This window comes from Aegilops tauschii, chromosome 5 (genome assembly GCF_002575655.3).
Source record: "Aegilops tauschii subsp. strangulata cultivar AL8/78 chromosome 5, Aet v6.0, whole genome shotgun sequence".
In the NCBI taxonomy this organism is placed as follows: Eukaryota; Viridiplantae; Streptophyta; class Magnoliopsida; order Poales; family Poaceae; genus Aegilops; species Aegilops tauschii.
Window position 1 is genome coordinate 492,969,587 of NC_053039.3, and position 20,257 is coordinate 492,989,843.

At 47.3% G+C, this 20,257-nt stretch overlaps 1 protein-coding gene across 1 annotated transcript; it reads right to left on the minus strand.

Annotated features, from left to right (window-relative positions):
- Positions 1-5,269: 5,269 nt before the first annotated feature.
- On the minus strand, positions 5,270-6,341 carry LOC109774755 (probable calcium-binding protein CML41). The gene has a single exon (XM_020333516.3). The coding sequence runs from the start codon at positions 6,175-6,177 to the stop codon at positions 5,617-5,619; it is 561 nt and encodes a 186-aa protein (XP_020189105.1). The 5' UTR covers positions 6,178-6,341; the 3' UTR covers positions 5,270-5,616.
- Between the last annotated feature and the right edge of the window lie 13,916 nt (positions 6,342-20,257).

Here is a 20,257-nt window from a genome sequence, read left to right on the forward strand (position 1 = left end):
ACCGAACGTATGACACCTCTGTGTTCAGCACACGTTTAGCTCGATGACGTCCCTCGAACTCTTGATCCAGTAGAGGTGTCGAGGGAGAGTTCCGTCAGCATGACGGCGTGGTGACGTTGTTGGTGATGTGTTCCGCGCAGGGCTTCGCCTAAGCACTACGACGCTATGACCGGAGGAGTAAACTGTGGAGGGGGGCACCGCACACGGCTAAGAGAACAATTGATGCACCTTTGGGGTGCCTCCTGCCCACGTATATAAAGGAGGGAGAGAGAGGTCGGTGGCCAGGAGGGGCGCGCCATGGGGGGAGTCCTACTTGGACTCCTAGTCCAAGTAGGATTCGGCCCCTCCTTTTCCTTTCTTCCACCGGAGGGAAAAGGAAGGAGAGGGAGAGGGAAAGGGAAGGGGGCGCCGCCCCTCCTCCTTGTCCTATTCGGAATCCCTAGGAGGGGAGCGCGCGGCCACCCCTCGCGGGCTTCCCTCTCTCTCCCTTAGGCGCATGTTGGCCCAACACTTCCCCGGGGGGGTTCCAGTAACCCCTCGGTACTCCGGAAAAATACCCGAATCACTCGGAACCATTCCGATGTCCGAATATAACCTTCCAATATATGAATATTTACCTCTCGACCATTTTGAGACTCCTCGTCATGTATGTGATCTCATCTAGGACTCCGAACAAACTTCGGTCACCAAAATACACAACTTATAATACAAATTGTTATCGAACGTTAAGCGTGCGGACCCTACGGGTTCGAGAACTATGTAGACATGACCGAGACACATCTCCGGTCAATAACCAACAGCGGAACCTGGATGCTCATATTGGCTCCTACATATTCTACGAAGATCTTTATCGGTCAAACCGCACAACAACATACGTCATTCCCTTTGTCATCGGTATGTTACTTGCCCGAGATTCAATCATCGCTATAATCATACCTAGTTCAATCCCGTTACCGGCAAGTCTCTTTACTCGTTCCGTAATGCATCATCCCGCAACTAACTCATTAGTCACATTGCTTGCAAGGCTTATAGTGATGTGCATTACCGAGAGGGCCCAGAGATACCTCTCCGATACACAGAGTGACAAATCCTAATCTTGATCTATCCAACCAAACAAACACCTTCGGAGACACCTGTACAGCATCTTTATTATCACCCAGTTATGTTGTGACATTTGAGAGCACACAAGGTGTTCCTCCGGTATTCGGGAGTTGCATAATCTCATAGTCAGAGGAACATGTATAAGTCATGAAGAAAGCAATGACAATAAAACTTAGCGATCATTATGCTAAGCTAACGGATGGGTCTTGTCCATCACATCATTCTCTAATGATGTGATCCCGTTCATCAAATGACAACACATGTCTATGGTCACGAAACATAACCATCTTTGATAAACAAGCTAGTCAAGTAGAGGCATACTAGGGACACTCTGTTTGTCTATGTATTGACACATGTACTAAGTTTCCGGTTAATACAATTCTAGCATGAATAATAAACATTTATCATGATATAAGGAAATACAAATAACAACTTTATTATTGCCTCTGGGGCATATTTCCTTCACTGATGTGTACTCCAAGTCCTCTGGATGTCTTCTGGTCCAAGAAAAATCATCGCGAAAGTTTCATTCCGTTTGGACTCCATTTGGTATTCCTTTTCTGCGAAACTCTAAAACAAGGAAAAAATAAAAACTGATACTGGGCTCTAGGTTAATAGGTTAGTCCCAAAAATAATATAAAGTAGCATATTAATGCATATAAAACATCCAAAACAGATAATATAATAGCATGGAACAATCAAAAATTATAGATACGTTGGAGACGTATCAAGTCAAGAGGAGTTTAATTCAAACGCCGAAGATAATCCCCTGCGTGGAAGTGAAGGTTATCACCGAAGATTATGATAACAAGAGTGACCCCTCAAAAATTGCTGACACGAAGCAATTGGTTCGGTGCTCGTCCGAAGGAAGTGACTGCGACCGAGAAGATTGAAGACGAATTGAAGACGTAGCATTTATTTCGTTGTTTCTCTCATCTTTGTTGAGTCATAGGACCACCGTACTACTAAGAGGGGTGTAGCATTCGAAGCTTTGATTCTCTGATGCTAAACCCAAGATCTATGTAAGTTGCGAGGGAAATCTCTTTGTGTTCCGAGCAAATACTTGCCAGCAAGAGACTGTGATCTTCTTCGCCATGAGAGATTTGTCTCTGACAGAGGAGTTAGCATTACTTGGTCCTCAGGTAATGTTACCGTTGCTCTTGAAATCCGACCGTTATGAACATGTCGGTTGGCCATTGGCTGGACCTCGTATCCAAAATGGTAATTTCCCACCAGGGCAGACTGCTGCTATAAATAGCCACCCGCACCGGCGTTGTCCGGTGGCTGCTCCGTTTGATTGTGAGAATATTGTTGAGAAACCCCCTCTCCTGAGTGATTTGAGTTTAAAATCCACCGAGAGAAAACCCCAGAACCGAAAAATTAGATAGTGGTTCAACATCACTCGAATCTAAGTCTAGTACGCTTTGTCTATTACTCTTGAGAGCTGCAAACTCTCTAGACGGTTAGGTGTCAATTTCTTCAGAGACCACGAGTAATTGTGGTTCTCGAAGAAGAAGTCTGTAAAGGTTCGAATATTGCCTTAAGTATCTACCATGAGTGATCGACATTGGTTGACGAGCCAATTGTCGAGGAGAATAGGGCGAAGAGAGTTTATCTTCTGTGTTAAATCATAACCCCTCCAACCAGACGTAGTCCTTTTGCAGAAGGGTGAACTGGTCTACCAAATTCCTTGTCGCCATCGAGCATCACTAGTTACCTCTGCCTCTCCTCTTTACATTCGAGTTGTTTCAATCATGTGATTTGTCTCGATGCATGCTTTTAGTTTCCATTCGTTAGTTTGTATTCGCTCGTTGTACACTGTTTTCATTCGCTCTGCTGGTAGGTTCCGAGAGTTTTAATATTTCCGAAGAAATTTTAAAACTCCCATTCACCCCCCCCCCCCTCTGGTAGACATACTTCATTCCTACATAATCTATACAACTATATAGTGTTCCGGTTTTGAATTGGACCTATTAGATCAATCCTGACAATTGGTTTGCTCCTATTCTAGAAATCTAACAGATGCAAGCAGTTGGATTCGTGGTGAATAGTAAAACATGGATGCCTCCATCCTATTCTAGAACCATCACATCCCATCCTTTCTAGGAAAGGAAAAACCCATAGCTAATGCCTCAGGAGCAGAGGAGACATTAAGCCCAACAGAGATGACTGGTTAGGATAATGAGAGAGAGAGAGAGTAGTACATGTTTAAAGTTCTTCTCTGTGTCACCATCAGTGTGATTGTGTCCTAACTTATAAGTACTTCTGTTATACTTAATTTCTACATTTTGCATAATGGCATTTGTGATTTTTTTTAACTAAAACCACTTTGTAATTTAAGACGTGCAATGCACATGTATACACACTAGTTTTTTAGAATGAAGGCTCACGAAGAGCCTGGCTTTGAATTAACAAAGCCATCAACCGGCCAGGAATTACAAAGAACCAACATACCAAACAAAGACTAAAAGATACAAGGGGATGATAGGGCATCTTACAATGCAACACTCACTAACAAGCACAAAATAGGAAAATGGAGCACAACCTGCTAATGTCGTTGCCCACTACACTTATGGCCTCAGACAACCGAACAGAGTAGATTGTGGAGGATCAACCCGACTGCTACGGGAAGGACCAAAATTGTGTCTATACCATCGGGCTGAGAAGGGGCAACTCCTACCTCCTCAAATGCCAAAAAGGGCCCCTACCCTCTCTTCCTGGCTCGAGGATGCCGCGCCGTCGACAAGAAAGACGTCCACCCAAGAGCTTGGACATGAGCCGGCTTCACGACCACTTGGATAGAACACGTCGCCTGACCTGCATGCAACAAGAATCACACCATGCCAGCTACAATGCCGCCACCCACGGACACCTAGCACAGAGGGAAAGCCACCTGGGGCAGACGAAGATGAAGAAATAGCATCGAGGCCAAGCCACAATAATGAGCCTTCTGAGATCAAGATCAGATGACACAGAGAAGAGTCGAGTACTCAACAACGTGGTTGTGCCCCTACCCCCAGGTAGGGAACCCATTCCCCTACCACTCAGGATCGAGGATGCCAACCTGCTAGGGCAGAAAGGCAACCACCACACCGAAGAGAACCACCAAAGAGGACGCCAGATTTGTAGAAACATGGCATCGCTCGCCAACGTAGAAAGAACCACCCTGCTACAAGATGCCTCCACCCCAAGGCACCACTCACCCATACGTACGACATCCCCAGGCACCGTCTCCGTGGAGAACACGATGCGCACAACGATGACACCGCCCAATCCATAGGGGATTTTGAGCTTTTGCTCGGGAGCAAGGTAGGGGGTGGAAAGGAAGGGTCCTCAACGGCGCCTCCAGGGAGGAAAGCGGTGCCCTTGGGTGTCGCCACCGCCGAGGCCGGACCAACCGGCCAAGGGTTTCCCTAGACCCATACTTGAGCCACCAGCACCTCACCAGCAGCCAGGGTGCCGGCATCCAAGGCCGCCGAACACTAGGATGAAAGAGGAGGAGTGAGCCAGAATTGGGGGAAGGTATCGTACCTTCAAATTTGACGAAGAGGAAGGCCTCCCGCCGCTGCCACCAACCACCAAGGCCTCGCAACCCGAGCGGCTGAGAGGCCTCTCCACTAGCACCAACGACTGACGCCTTCTGTCAAGACGTCGTCACTTCACCACCCGGGGCCGCCACCCCGGCGACTGCTGCCCTCCGCGAGAGAAACGGAGCGGCAAGGTCCCGCCGCCACCGTCACCGGCGGCCATGCGGGCTTGCCCGACGACCTCCTTGGGTGGCGGCGAGGTAGAGAGGAGGAGGAACGGGGTGGCGGCGCGAGGAAACCCTAGTTGCCGCCCGAGTCGCCCAAGCGGACGACGCAGCGGCAGAGGGGGGAAGTTTCGATTGTATACATACTAGTAATGATTAGGTTTTGTGTGTACGTGTCACAGAAGGCATCGGGTCGACTATCTTGACGCTCTCTGCTAGAGGATCAACAGACATATTACGGCTCACGTGTAGAGAGAAACTGAATGATTGTGATGCAATTGTAAATATTATTTGTATCGTGATATTGTGTAAGATTTGGGAGAGAAAGTGTCTGAATTTTGCTTCAATAGTATATATGCCTGGGATTCTGTAAATGTTGAGCTACCTGGCAGCTTCCTGATAAGTCAGTGTTATTAATTCAGCCTTCCAGATGAGAAGACCAGTCCTCTTCGGCTCTTCCCATCTAAAATTTCAGACGGTGCACCACAGTGAAATGTGTCAGTTTTTGTTCATGGAACTTCTCATTTTTCACTCCCTTACAGCCATTTTGCAGAGATGAAGCTCTGGAAAAAATACAGAGTCTTCTCTAAACAAAAAATACCGAAGAAAAATAAATCAAGTGTATAGCATCATTATACACTGGTGTCACTTGTGAGACACCAAACAACACAAGATGAGACAGCAAATCTGTAACGATCTGCATGGGCTCATCTGGATGCAATGCAGAGTATGAACAACAACCACTGGCATGAAGCCAGCTCTACCTAGCTCATCATCCTCTGGAACTCATGGAAGTCGAGGCCGCCATCGCCGTCGACGTCGTAGGCCCGTATCATGGCCTCGCAGTCGGCGACGGACCGGTCATCACCGAGCTGGGCGAGCACCCGCCGCAGCCCCCTGGCCGTGATCCTCCCGGCGGGCTGGTCCACGGCGTTGAACACCTCGAACGCCCTCCTCAGGTCCTCCTCCTGGCTGCCCTCCCCCCTCTCCATGAGCGCCACGAACCCGGCGAAGTCCAGCAGGTACCCTTCTCCCGACGACGAGGACGGCACCGTCAGGTCGTCGCCCATGGACGCGAAGAAGGCGCTCAGCTCGGCGCCGGAGATCTTCCCGTCGTTGTCCCTGTCGAAGTGCTGGAAGATCCTGCGCAGCTCCGACTTCCTGCTGCTGCCGGTGCCGGACGACCTCCTGCTCGACGACGACCGAGCGGGGGCAGCACCGGGGCTCGCCACGTCAGACCGGCCGCAGAGCAGCGGCAGGCCGAGCCTGAAGCTGCTCTTCCCCGTCAGGCGCTTCGCCGGCTTCGAGACGCTCACGTTCGCCATGAACTGAACCTTGCGTACGTCACAACTCACAAACACTAGAAGATCACTGAAGAAGTACACTTGTGCAATGCCAATGCAGCTGTGGAAGAAAAGGTATGCCGCGAGCCTCCTTTTATAGGCGCTCGGCTCGGAGCTTGGGATGCCAAAACCGGAGCAGATTTGCAGGAGCTGCCATCTTTGTGTGTGCGTTTGACCGGTCATGATGAGAAGTTCGTTGGCAACTGCCTCGCCTTCCTGAGATACTGTCAGCTACTCCCCATAGGGCAACGTGATCACATGGCTCGCGATCCGAGCGCCGCCGTCCAACCAACAACGATATCTCCGATCGAGACAGCGCCCTACTTCTTTAGTGCTTCTCCTCAGTTCAGCGACTGACAACTGAGAGAGACACCTTCCACTGAGAATTTTAACTCTCGGCAGTTTGCAGGCCTTCGGAAACTGTCAGGGAAAGTGCAAGTGAGATAGTAGTATCTCTTCTTTGACGAGGTTAGGACGATGCAGATTTCGAATACTGGAAACTTATGGGTTATGTACATGTCGTTACAGGTTCAGTGATAGTATCTGGATGTGAACTCATTATGATGTATCGTCTCAGATGCAACGGTACGAGTCGATAAAAACACTCTGAAATATGAAGTATCAACCGATCACAGTAGTGGTTCCTGATCTGGCTTTCTTCAAATTTCAAGTTTGGAAGGCAAAAAAAGAAGAAGATGGATACTGAGATTTCAAAAGAGATCTCCTTACAGCAGTTTGGGGGGCAAGGAAATCTGAAATTCTAATGCGATGGTTCAACAACAATGCAACTGCTGAACCTCCATGTGCCTCTCATGGATGCCATCAACCGCTGGGAGTTAGGAATTGTGCAAGTCACATGTTTGTGTGGCACCACCACATGGCAGATGCCACTAGATGCTGCTGCTTATCAGTCAGTTGGTAGATAAATAACCCACCTGAAGCTCATCATTGGGTTCCCGCATCGAAGCTTGCCACTAGAAGAATCTTCTTGCTAGTTTATGCGCATCGAGCGTTAGTTTGACCAGAATGAAGATTGTCAGGTACCAACTTGACATTCAAAACACAAGGTGTTGATACCCCCCAAGTTCATCACACCGACCACTGAAATAATGATAGAAGGTTCATCACAACCAAGCATGTACTAACCACTCAAAGCTGAAACCATCCATCAAGTGCTAACCACTCTTGTAGCACCAATTACCAAACCTGGCTCCCATTTGCAGGCACAAACAACAGAGCGTTCATTAGGTGCTAACGAACTGTAGTGAGTCTATTCATTTGCAAGAGATTAGATATCAGTGAACAAAACGGGTCCCGTGATGGCGACCCGTGGCCGTGGCCGGCGCCTAACGATGGCGTTCAGGCCGCAGCCGCCGTCGCCGGCGGAGACCTCCGCGAGAGGGGCCTCGAGTGGATCTCGCTACTCATGTCTGGGCTCAGAGAGCGGTTCATCAGACGAGGAGAGTCCTCCGGCCGTTGGTGTTCAGATGGCGCTCGACGTTCTGGATCAGGAGGAGGAGAATTCGGGGTGGACTCCAGTGGGTAGCACAAGGAGAAAGAGGACCGAGGCGGAGATTGTTCAGCAGTTCTGGGTAGATGCCGGATTCCCAACTCCGGCGTCTCGCTTCTGGGGAAGACGAACATCTTCGTCGCCGGCGACGCCGACGGCTAACGCAGGCATGGAGCCTTCATCTTGCAGGGATCAAGAGATTTCTGTGGTGGAGGGTTCGCCGGACCGGGAGCAGTCTCCATCACCGGTTGGCTCGACGGCGACCGGATTACCTGTTCGGAAGGCGCCTTCGTCGCCGACTGGCATTCGCGTATCGCGCGGTCCTCGCATGGGCAGTTGGATGGGACCTCTTCCACCACGCCGGATCACTCCGCCGCCTGTGCTAGGGCAGTTCATTGCCTCGGCCAAGATGGTGTCTGTGCCTGGCCGGTTTGGATCGCCGGCGCCGGAGATCTCAGCGGACGAGGAGGCGAGATCAAGGGCAGTTACGGATGCGTTTTCTCAGGAAGTTCAACGTGCGTCATCTACGCCAAGCGGGCCAGACTTGCATGCGGTACATGCCTCGGGCCAGGAGTACTCGTGGGCCTGGCTGCGTCATCGCATGCGGGCTCTGTGGCCGGGCAAACCTAAGCCGGTGGCCTCGAACGTCATCACAGATTCATCTTCGTCTGTGCTGTCGCCCTCACCTTCGTCGCCTGTAGCCGTCACACCATCGACTTCAGACGCAACAGCCAGCTTGCCGCCCGGTGCCATCCCACCGCCGGTACCATCTCTCACCGGCTCGAACCGCGCCAGGTCGGGCCGCTCCTACGCGGTGGTCGCCGCGTCCTGCCACAGGCGATGGCGGGCGCGCCCCCGCCGCCGCAGACCCCCTCGTCCGCGGGTGGGCAGACACCGGCAACGCTCGTTCGCGTGTCCTTCGTGGGATTGGATCCTGTGTCCTCACGTCAACCTGCTGCTGGGATCGGCAACGCAGGCTCCACGGTTCCTCCTCAACTTCAGCGAGGGCCGGCTCCCGCGTATGCATACGGTGGGGTGCAGTACCAGATGCAAGGTCAAGGGATGCATTACGCAGTGCAGTCTGGACTTACTCCCACGTACATTGCTCCGGTTGCAGGGGCGGCTCGTTCCATTCAGTTCCAACCTGCTAGTGGTGCTCCAATTCAGCAACAGCAAGCAGGTTTCACAAAGGGATACCAGGGCGCTGCTCAGAAGCGCAAGAAGAAAAAGAAATGGCAATCTCAGCAGCAGCTCCTTGGAGGTAAGTTGCAACAGGGCTTTCAATACCCACAGCAATACGTGACTACTCACCAACAGGTTTCGAACCAGTATGTACCGCAACATCACATGCAGTCACAGCAGTCTGGACCGCAAACGCAGATGCACCAGCAGTCACAGTTGCCATTGCAACAGCCGCAGGGACAGGGACAAGAAACTAGCATCACTGCACCCTCTATGATGACTCCTATGCCTAATGTCCACGGGGATCCTCCTACGACCAAAGGAAAAACCAAAAAAGGGGTTCGTTGTTGGAAATGTGCAGTTGAAACGCATGCGGCTAAGGATTGTCCGGTTCAGCATTATTGTTACATTTGCGATAAAATTGCACATCCAACTCTGCGGTGTCCCGTTCTTAAGCTCCCTAAGCCTCATGCTTTTGTTTCGGGAGTGGGAGCTGAAGAGACGTATTTTGCTCAGTTACCTGACTGTGTTGTGAAAGAGCACTTGGCACCGACTCAGACTCCTATCGCTTGTGTTCGTGTTAGCGGTGTGATGGTGCCTGCTAGCATTATTGAGAGCCAGATTGCGAGGAGATGTCCGGTTCAGACTCAGTGGAAATGGGAGGCCATACAGCATGGGGAGGATGCTTACCTTGTTAGCTTCCCCTCTTTTGAGGATTTGGACAGAGTTGATGGTATTCAAATGAATGTGCCTTCAGTTAATGCTCAGATCACCATTTCTGCATGGAAATCTCAGGACATCCCACATAAGTTGAAACTCAAGCAGGTTTGGCTTCATGTCGACGGTGTCCCTCACAGAGTTCGTCACTTTTGGGGTCTCTGGGCAGTTGGCACTTTAATGGGCAAAACCTTGGACGTTGATCTCATCAGCTTGAGACGTCGTGGGATAGTCTGTATCCTAGTAGCCATGACTACCACTCATATTTTGTCGAAGGAGAAAGATGATGTGGGACATTTCTTTTCCACGGATGTGATCGTTAAACTCAAGGGATATGCTTTCACGTTCAGGAGGGAACCGACAGACTTCATATCAGACCCGGAATTTGTCCCGTTTATTTGGAGGCAAAAAGGTGATGATGCGGATGATGATAACACTGGAAAGGAGCGGGATGATGACATGGATACCCCTGAGCATGCTGCTCTCTCCTCCAACCTGCAGTCATCTAGTTCGGCTAATGCTAAAGATGTTCACATGACTCAAGTGCAACAGCGTGGGCTAGCGAGCGTTGTTTCTCCCACCTCCCACGCTGCTAATGGTGAGCTTGCAAGCAGGCTCACATGCTCGGGTGCACACACCAACGTTGGTGTTCTGCATGGTAATGCATGCATGGACGATTTGACGCTGGGTCAGCTTGCTCCTTCGGATGACTTGGCAGACTCCGCGGCCACCGCGACCGCGGACATTTTGGACAACTCGGCGACTGCTACCACTGAAGTAGTGGTTTCCTCGGCGACCGCGGATCCCTCGTCGACGACTACCATGGACATTGCGGACCCCTCGGAGCCCGCGACCGCGGACATGGTGGATCCCTTAGCGGCCACGGCGGCACACTCGGCATATGCGGCTCCTTCTTCACCGACAGCGGCGTCTTCATGCATGACTCCATCTGAGAGTGTCGGGGAGGGGATTGCTACTCCACCCTCATCCCCTCCTCCGGCAACGAATCTTGTGTGACTACCTTCATCGGGTGTGACACCTACCCGCCGAAGTAATCGACATAAGGTTGCCGACGACGGGAGGACGGATACTGATGAGGACTCCTTGGCCAAGGCTATGCGGCGTAAAGAAGCGCAGAATCTAGACAGCTAAGGTATTATGTCGTCACCCAAATCCTTTTTATCTTTTTCTGCTACAACCATCGTTTCTAAGTTGAATAATGTTGGTGTTAGCCTAGGAGGTAATGAGAAGGATATTTCTATTTCGGCAAACGCTTTGAGACATGTGGAATACGACCGTTTTAAAGGTTACTCCACGAGTTTCTAGCAAGTCTTTTGTCTCACATCTAGATGAGGAGGAGCTGCATGCCACATCAGATGGTCAGCTACTCTCTCATTTAGTTGGACAGGTTTCGGATGTGGGCCTAGATGAACCCGGACTTAGTTCATTGATTGAGCTTACAGCTTCCGGACGTAAATCAAAGGCCTCCCGTTCCAAAAAAGGCCGCAAACCCTCAAAGAGGGCTAAGTTTTCTAAATCTCCTATTGTTTCCTCATGAATGGCATGTTCTTTAATAGCAGAGGTCTTGGTGACTTGGCTAAACATCTATTCATTGCGGAATGTAATAGGGAATACAATTTAGACTTTTTGGCTATCTCTGAAACGGGGAGACGTGATTTCTCAGTAAGTCTGCTTAACCATCTTTCTGGCGGGATAGACTTCACTTGGATTTCACGACCGCCTAGAGGTCGTTCTGGGGGCATTTTACTTGGTGTAAACACAGGGACTATGGATGTTTTGGCTAGTTCGGATGGTGAGTTTCATATTAAACTCCATATTCGCAACAAGGCCGACAACTTCACATGGACTCTCGTCGCCGTGTATGGTGCAGCCCCGGATGAGTTCAAGGCCGAGTTCCTCCATGAATTGGTTAATCTGGCAAAAGATAATCCATATCCCATTCTTATTGGTGGTGATTTCAATTTGCTTCGATTTCCAAATGAGAAAAGCCGTGGCAGGTTTGATGATCATTGGCCTTTCCTTTTCAACGCTGTCATCGACAGTCTAGATCTGCGAGAGGTTTCCATGATTGGAAGATAGTTCACTTGGGCGAATAGTCTTCCGGAACCGACATATGAGAAACTAGATCGCGTTCTAATGGATACCGACTGGGAATCTAAATTTCCTATGGTGTATGTTCGTGCTCTACCTCGTATCGAGGCTATATCAGACCATGCACCCATTCTCCTAACTACGGTTTGCCACGACCACAACATAGACGCAAGTTCAAGTTTGAACTTGGGTGGTCGCTTCGGGATGGCTTCCATGACATGGTCAAGGAGGTGTGGGAGAAACCGGTGGCCGGGCCTACCCCAATTCACAAATGGAATAACAAAATGCGTGCATTACGTAAATTCCTTGGTGGTTGGGCTAGGCATACGGTGGGTATCCTCAGAAAGGAGAAGCTTCGCCTTTCATCTATCATTGATGAATTAGAAGCTTTGGCAGATGTTAGACCTCTATCTGAGCATGAAATCGAGATCAAGAGTCATTCGAATGCACAGATAGCTAGCATGCTGCGTGAAGAGGAACTGAAATGGTATCAACATTCTAACTCTCAGTTTATCCTGAAAGGTGACGCGAATACTAGATATTTCCATGGAGTCGCCAATGGCAGACACCGGAAGAAAATTATTCATTCCCTACAACAGGATGAGGGCACAATTGAGGGGCATGAGCAACTTAAATCTTATATCACTAATTATTATAAAAATTTGTTCGGAGCCCCAGAGGAAGGAGACTTCTCGATGGATGAGTCCCGAACAAATGACATCCGCCAGGTTTCTGATGAGGAAAACAGCCTTCTAACAGCCCCATACTCTGAGGAGGAAGTTAGAAAGGCGGTTTTCCTAATGGAGCACAACAAAGCCCCGGGTCCGGATGGTTTTCCCGCTGAGTTCTATCAGCACTTTTGGGAAGTCATCAAACCGGATCTCCTACTTTTGTTTAGCGACTTACATGCTGGCCAACTAGAATTGTTTCGCTTAAACTCGGTGAGATTATTTTATTACCTAAGGTTAATGAGGCTGAAAGGATACAACAATATAGACCTATTTGCCTTCTTAATATTAGTTTTAAAATATTCACGAAGGTTGCGACTATTAGGCTAAATTCGGTTGCTGAACATGTGGTTTGTCCTTCACAGACAGCTTTTATGCAAGGCAGACACATCCTTGATGGTGTTGTTATCCTTCATGAAACAGTCCATGAATTACACCGAAAAAAGTTGAATGGGGTGGTTCTCAAAATAGACTTTGAAAAGGCTTATGACAAAGTCAAGTGGCCCTTTCTTCAACAGACTCTCAGAATGAAAGGATTTTCTGCAGAGTGGCGTGCTATGATCCATAGTTTTGTTTCTGGAGGTAGTGTTGCCATTAAGGTCAATGATGACATTGGACACTATTTCCAAACGAAGAAGGGTTTGCAACAAGGTGACTCGGTATCGCCCATGCTATTCAATATAGTGGCGGATATGCTTGCAATCATGATTGAGCGTGCCAAGGTTGATGGCCAAATTGAAGGGGTAGTAAATCATCTAGTTGATGGTGGTCTCTCTATACTTCAATATGCCGATGATACGATTCTCTTCATGGATCATGACCTCGAGAAAGCGAGAAATCTAAAACTAATTCTATCAGCATTCGAGCAACTCTCGGGTCTTAAGATCAATTTTCATAAAAGTGAATTGTTTTGCTTTGGCGAGGCTCAAGACGAGGCCCACCTGTACGCTGAACTGTTTGGATGCAGGTTGGGCCAGTTTCCGATCACATATTTGGGGATACCGATACATTATCGGAGACTCACAAATGCTGAATGGAAACACGTCGAGGAGAGACTTCAGAAAAGACTTAGTAGTTGGAAAGGTAAACTGTTGTCTCTAGGTGGAAGATTGGTCCTCATAAATTCAGTACTTAGTAATATGGTACTATATATTATTTCCTTCTTCCAGTTGCCGAAACGAGTTTTACATAGATTGGATTATTTCCGATCAAGATTCTTTTGGCAAGGAGATAGCGAGAGAAAGAAATATCGACTGGCCAAATGGAGTGTGGTTTGCCGTCCCAAAGACCAAGGCGGGTTGGGTATTCATGACCTTGAGGTTAAGAATAGGGCCCTCCTCGGCAAATGGTTGTTTAAATTTCTGACGGAAGAAGGTGTATGGCAAACCCTCCTAAGGAGGAAATATGTGGGCTCCAAGGCGGTATCCCAAGTATACTGCAAGCCTGGGGATTCCCACTTTTGGGCGGGTCTAATGGCTACGAAGAAATATTTCTTCTGCTATGGATCCTTCTCAATTAAGGACGGCTCGGAAATTAGATTCTGGGAGGACAGATGGCTAGGGAATGCCACACTCCGGGAACAATATCCGGCTCTATACAACATTGTGCGCCACAAGGGTGATACTATCGCCACGATAATGGAATCATTTCCGCCAAATGTGACGTTCAGAAGAGATTTAATTGGACCTAGACTCCAATCGTGGAACAGCCTGCTCCAGCGGTTGTCCACGGTGCACCTATCACATGGGTCTGATGTATTTCGATGGAACCTTCATGGGAATGGAAAATTCTCAGTGGATTCCATGTATAGAGCGCTAATCCAGTCTATGTGCCAGTTGATAATAAGAAGAAGATCTGGAAGATGAAGATACCTCTTAAGAATAAAATCTTTGCATGGTATCTTCGTCGCAGAGTCTTTTTACTAAAGATAACCTTATTAAGAGGAATTGGAATGGAAGTCCGCAATGTGTCTTTTGTCACCATGATGAGACAATAAAACATTTATTCTTCCAATGCAAATTGGCTCGTTCTATATGGTCAGTCATCCAAATAGCTTCTGGCTTGTATCCTCCTTGTAGTGTTGCTAATGTATTTGGCAACTGGTTACATGGGATTGATCACAGGTTTAGAACTTTTCTCAGGGTGGGAGCGCTTGCCATTATTTGGTCGCTTTGGCTATGTAGAAATGATAAGGTTTTTAACGATAAAAGTACTTCCCTGATGCAGGTTCTCTACAGATGTACCGGGACTCTTCGTTTATGGTCCTCTCTACAACGCGTGGAGAATCGAGAACTGTTTACGGAGGTGTGTACACGATTGGAGGCTACGGCGAGGGATACTTTTACCCAGCATGGGTTGCAACATGATTTTAGGATTGACCCCCTCCGCTTTAGGCGTTATACGGACTCTTCATGTTTTTGTATTTCGCCTTTTTATCATTCATTTGTGTGAGAAGACATTTTTGGCTGTGTGCATCTTAGTAATGCAGAGGCCGGGTGTAATGCTTAAATCTTTTAAGTAATAAAGTGCCCTTTTCGAAAAAAGCATGTACTATAATTTTTCCAATGAGTCTGTATGGCTCCAGAAGTTACATCATGTTATCGAAACGTTCGGTAGCTCTTTTCCCGGAAACAAAGAAACTCTGCATCGATTAATGTAAGCGAAGCTATCTTCATTGTTGCAAAGTATCAATATAAAAAATTGAAATAGAGAAGTAGTCTTGGTAAAAACCTTGTCTTCGGCCGGTGGCCGGAGCCGGTGATGGTGAAGCCCCAGGCGCCGTTTTCTTCTTGGAGGCATCATCGAGGTGAAGCTCTCACCTCCTTCCGCAACCTCCGGGGAAACCCTTGATCAGTCGATCGGACGATGGCGGTGCTCACGTGTCGTTGCCCCATTGGAGGCATCATTCTTGGGGGGGGTGTCATCGGCTAGATGGACCGGTGGACGACTACAGCGGTGGAGCGGCATGGCATCTGGCGCGTCGACAAAGGCGGGTCTCGGCGGCATGGGGCAGCGGGGTCTTGGCGATGGTCGCATGTTGATACGCGCGCAGGATCGTGGTGCTGCCTGGCGTTGTGGTGGCGTCGACAGCAGTTTGACCTGGTAAGGCATATGCATTGATCTCTCCTGAGGATGGGATGGCGGAAGATGACGGCGGTGGATTCTTTAGTGTGTGAATGTGGTGTGTGCTAAGGGTCTGCTACACCGGTTAGTGCTCTCGACTCGTTTTCAGGCAGCCTATGGGTGGCCACCGGATTAGATGGTGTGCGTGAATGCGCCAGGGCACTCCATGAGACTTGTAGGTGTAGCGATTAAGGTTGCCAGGAAGGTGGCTTTGGGTTGATCCATATATCTACTTTGTCAGACCAGTGTCAAAAAACGTCTTACATTATGGGACGAAGGGAGTAACTAATAAAGATGGCTGTGTGGATCGCTTGATGCAGAGGCCGGGGTAATCCTCCTTTTCGTCAAAAAGAAAAAAAACGCATGCAACACTAATCCTATTGCTAGACCTTCATTCAAACTGGTTGAACATAACCCGAATCACCATCCAAGTGGCACCTAAAGAGACCAAAGAATCACATGCATCCACACATTGTAGTGAGTAGCCTATGAAAATTTGAAACTATTTCTTTTTAGGAAAATTATTATCACAACAGCGTCGTATATATAAAGCACACACACCAACCTGGATTTGAACCTTAAGTTGTGTACTTGCCCCCCTATAACCGATTCTTATCTTAAACACATTCGAGATAATAATCAGCGAGGGCAGGTTCCAAGCCACGAAGACAGTCTGCCTCAAAAGCAGGCGAAAAGGCAGAAGAGAAACAAATGTTGAATTATTTCCTCCATATTGCAATAACATCATTTCTTATTGTCGTCCCACTTCAATGTAGTGAAGTTATTCATTAAGATTACCCCACTGCCTAGATACTACGGAATAAAGGAAGTGATAGTAGGCTTTCGTTGGTATGACCGAGGAAAACCCAGAAGCATTGAGCCACCAACGAAACACATCGACATCTAGGTACCCGTTAAGTTGTTTGACATTAACCACTAAACACAATTAACCATGAAGTCCATTCTCACTAGTTAGTGTTTGTCAAAGCTAACATTCACTGAAACCCCGTTTATGTTAACATTCAACATGTTTTCTCTAACAATGTTGTACAATGTTGGATATTGCTCGCTAAGTGGACAATCAACCAACCACGAGTCTTCCAAAATTGTGTGTTAGTGCCATTCATACGGTAGAAGAAATCCTCTTTGACCCACTTGAGTCATTTCTAGGAAGGGAGTTAGAGGGTTTCAAAACAAGTAGTGATGATATTTTAGAGTGGAAGTATTCTTTTCATAATGGCTCTTACCAAATCATGTTGTCATCTACTCCCTTCATTCCTAAATATAAGTCGTTGGGGGAGTGTAAACTGAACTCCCCCAATGATTTATATTTCGGAACATTGGTAATAATAACTTAAACAACCATTTATAACTTTGAGGTTCTCCATTGCTACTACAATTTTCTAAAGACATCGAGACCCTTATGTAGATTTAGTAATTAAGGATGACAAATCAAGGGGCTATTGTGTGTGCTAAGTGTATGAACAAGATTTAGCATCTCAACTGAATGCTGTAATGCATTGTCGACCCCCCAAAAGGAGAAAACTTTAGGTTTTCTAAAAGTATATTGTCTGTTGGTGATATTGTTGAGTCACAAAAGCCACACTATTTAGAGGGGGTGTTCAAGGTGAACAAGAAGTGATCATTTCTCTATCTTTAATTTCTCACTACAAAAAGGAAAAAACCAAACAAATCATAAGTTAATTTTGAGCTGAAAACAAGGGGATGTTGGACTATCTAGGGTGTGAACCCTAGAGTGATGGATATGCATAAGTGCTCCAGGGCATCTGTTGATGGTAAGGATACCTACTTGGAGGGCACCTACTCAGACGAGTGTCTAAGGACTCCCAAGTCATGCACCCGCTAGACACTCGTAGAGGATAAGGACATGTGAACTATGTCAGGGATATGTCAATTATGGGAGAAATGTTTCCCATAATAGTAGATCACTTGATTGTATCATATCCCCTAAAGATAGTTGCCAGACTATTTGGCTCTTTCCTTCCTATATAAGGGACATGATATCCCCTGCCAAAGGATAAAGACACACGGAAAAGCATTATGCGCGGAATCTAGTTCTTTAGATGAGTTCAACACTACTATAATCCTCTCATTGATCAATAAACATAGATAGGTAGGACATAGGGCTATTAAACCTTCAGGTCCTAAACTTGGGTAAAACCACCATGCCACCTTCATCATTGGTGAGATCCCCTAGGGAACCACCCATCCCTCTACATCCTTCCACAACTCCACATGGATCATGAGATCGGTGGTGCATTAATCATTGATATTTAGAGCATTGCTTGTACCTATGGGGTCGGCTACCCGAGTAAAACTCAGAGTGTCCAAACCAAATCTATGTCTTTTAGTATTTGGCCCTGCTCGATTCCCTTGCCGAACTATCATGGGTGATTCCAAGAGTGCTCGGGTCGGACTATTTGGGGCTTATGGCATGTACTATCTGAATGTTGTTTTCCCCTACTAAAGTTGGTTTGACCAGGTTGTTGGCCTACTGGAACATGGTACCCCCAAACAATCTGTGATTGTTGGCTCAGCTTCTTCATGGCTGAAGGCTTGAACTTCTCGTGGTTGCTGATCACTCGGACTGAATAGATGTACTAAAATCGTGTAATTGTTATCTTGGATATAGATTTATAAATAATGTTATGTCCCCTTTGCCAACCAACTCTTTGTCTAATTTCATATATGAGCACATTGAGCACTCTTGACCCTCTCCAACCCATTTGAGCCAACCCTTAGTGGGAAATAACCATTCTCCCTTGAAGTTAGAGGAATGGCCGCCAACAGTGGATGCTAAACGACAACTTAAAGATGGGTGGGAGCGACTTATCTGGCTGACCTGCATATCCAACATCTCCTAGGTAGAACTTACCATCATGGATATTGATCCCATTAGACCGGTCCATGTTGTCAGCAAGAATGTTTGCATCAAGGGTTGATCTTTCCCAACCACTAACACATATGTGAACTTGGGATCAAAGTCAACATCAACAAGCACATTCTGGTTGGTGTAGTGCTTTCTATCTTTGTATGTTGCAGGTTGTGACCTCGTCACTCTAGCAGTCACATGAGTACCATCAGTTGCGCCAATACAATCATATGATGCCATGAACAAACTGGTATGGTTCACAACAATACAATGATATCATGGCGCGAACTAACAATTAGTGCTACCCACCTTGAAATATGGATACCTTTTGTAGCTCATTCATAACACCGAAGGAGTTTGACCATTAGGTTGTTTGACCATTTTTCCTCTGAGATCTCCAATCACATAGAGAATTTGCTTTAAATATGGGGATATTATCTCATTAGATCTCCTAAATGTATTGTGAATCACTCCGAACCTCTGGTTATGACCCACAACGTAAAGGAACTTGCTACTTGCTATTCCACAAAGGTGTGGATGCTATCTTTTAGCAACGCCTCTCCATAAATGTCTTCACAAGTAGGGCAAAAGGGGCTCTTCTCATTCGAAGCATATTCGCATCCTCTACCTATCTCGAGGAAACATTGGAGCATATGTGACCCTACTCCTGGAATTGCAATGAACCGCTCTCTTGTGGAATGTAGGAAGTACATCTAGAGGTGGGATGAATAGTCGACTAAGAAAAAAGGTCCTTTTTTGCCAAATTTTAGTTTCCTTGGCAATTTTGAGTTTTCCTATGGTAGTCTATCAAGCACCCTACATAGGCAGCGGAAAGTAAAGACATGCAAAGTGTAAATATGTGGTAGAGTTGGAGATATGCAAACACAGAGTGGCTCAGTGAAGATTTTTCCCATGGTTCATATAGTTGGTGCTATCTTACATCCACGATGACAGAGCCTTAGATCCACTAAGGACCTTACAAGGATCCCGGTTGCAAATTCCATGAAAGAACAAGTCCACGAAGGACACTCACCCGAAGGGTCGACGAAGGAGCAACCAACCTATGCCACGATGGCTGACGCCCACAAAAGACTAGCCTCACTCAGGGTAGATCTTCACAAAGTAAGCGACCTCCTGGCCCATACAAACTTCTCGAATTTTTTTCACAAATTCGAAGACTTCCAAGAACCTAATCGATCTGGGAAGCGCACACCCTCTAAAAGTAATAGAATTGAGGTTGCTTGGTGATGAATCCCTTGCTTTTTTTCTTCAAAAGATAATCTCCTTTTGCACTCAACTCTCATGAGATTTGGCTTTGGATTGGAGAAGTGGGAGAGAAAAGCAAATCGGATTATAACTCATAGGATTGGCTTGGATGGTTGGAGTAGAAATCCCTTTGAGATCAACACAAGAAGGTGGAGTTCTCTCTCAGAACATGTGATATGAGTGAAGTTTGCTTCGAGTAAACTGATGGGATAAGTTGGGGTATATATAGGCTTGACCAAAAGTTTGTCTGTTACACGCTTTTGACACATCTCAGAAGTTCCATAGTGATTAGCTTGGAGGCTTCGACATGTGCAAATGTGGCAACATTCAAATCATTTGGATGGTTCAAAGGGATAATATTTGGAGGTTCCAAGGTGATTACCTTGGTAGTGGCACACTCTCTGTAACCACTTTTGAAATTCCGAGCGAGGGGCTTCGGAAATTCTGAGAGAGAAATAGAAGGTTTGCCAGATTCTTTTGGTGGTTCCGAGTGGAGTTCTTGGCAACTCCGAAGTGCTACGACTTGCAGCG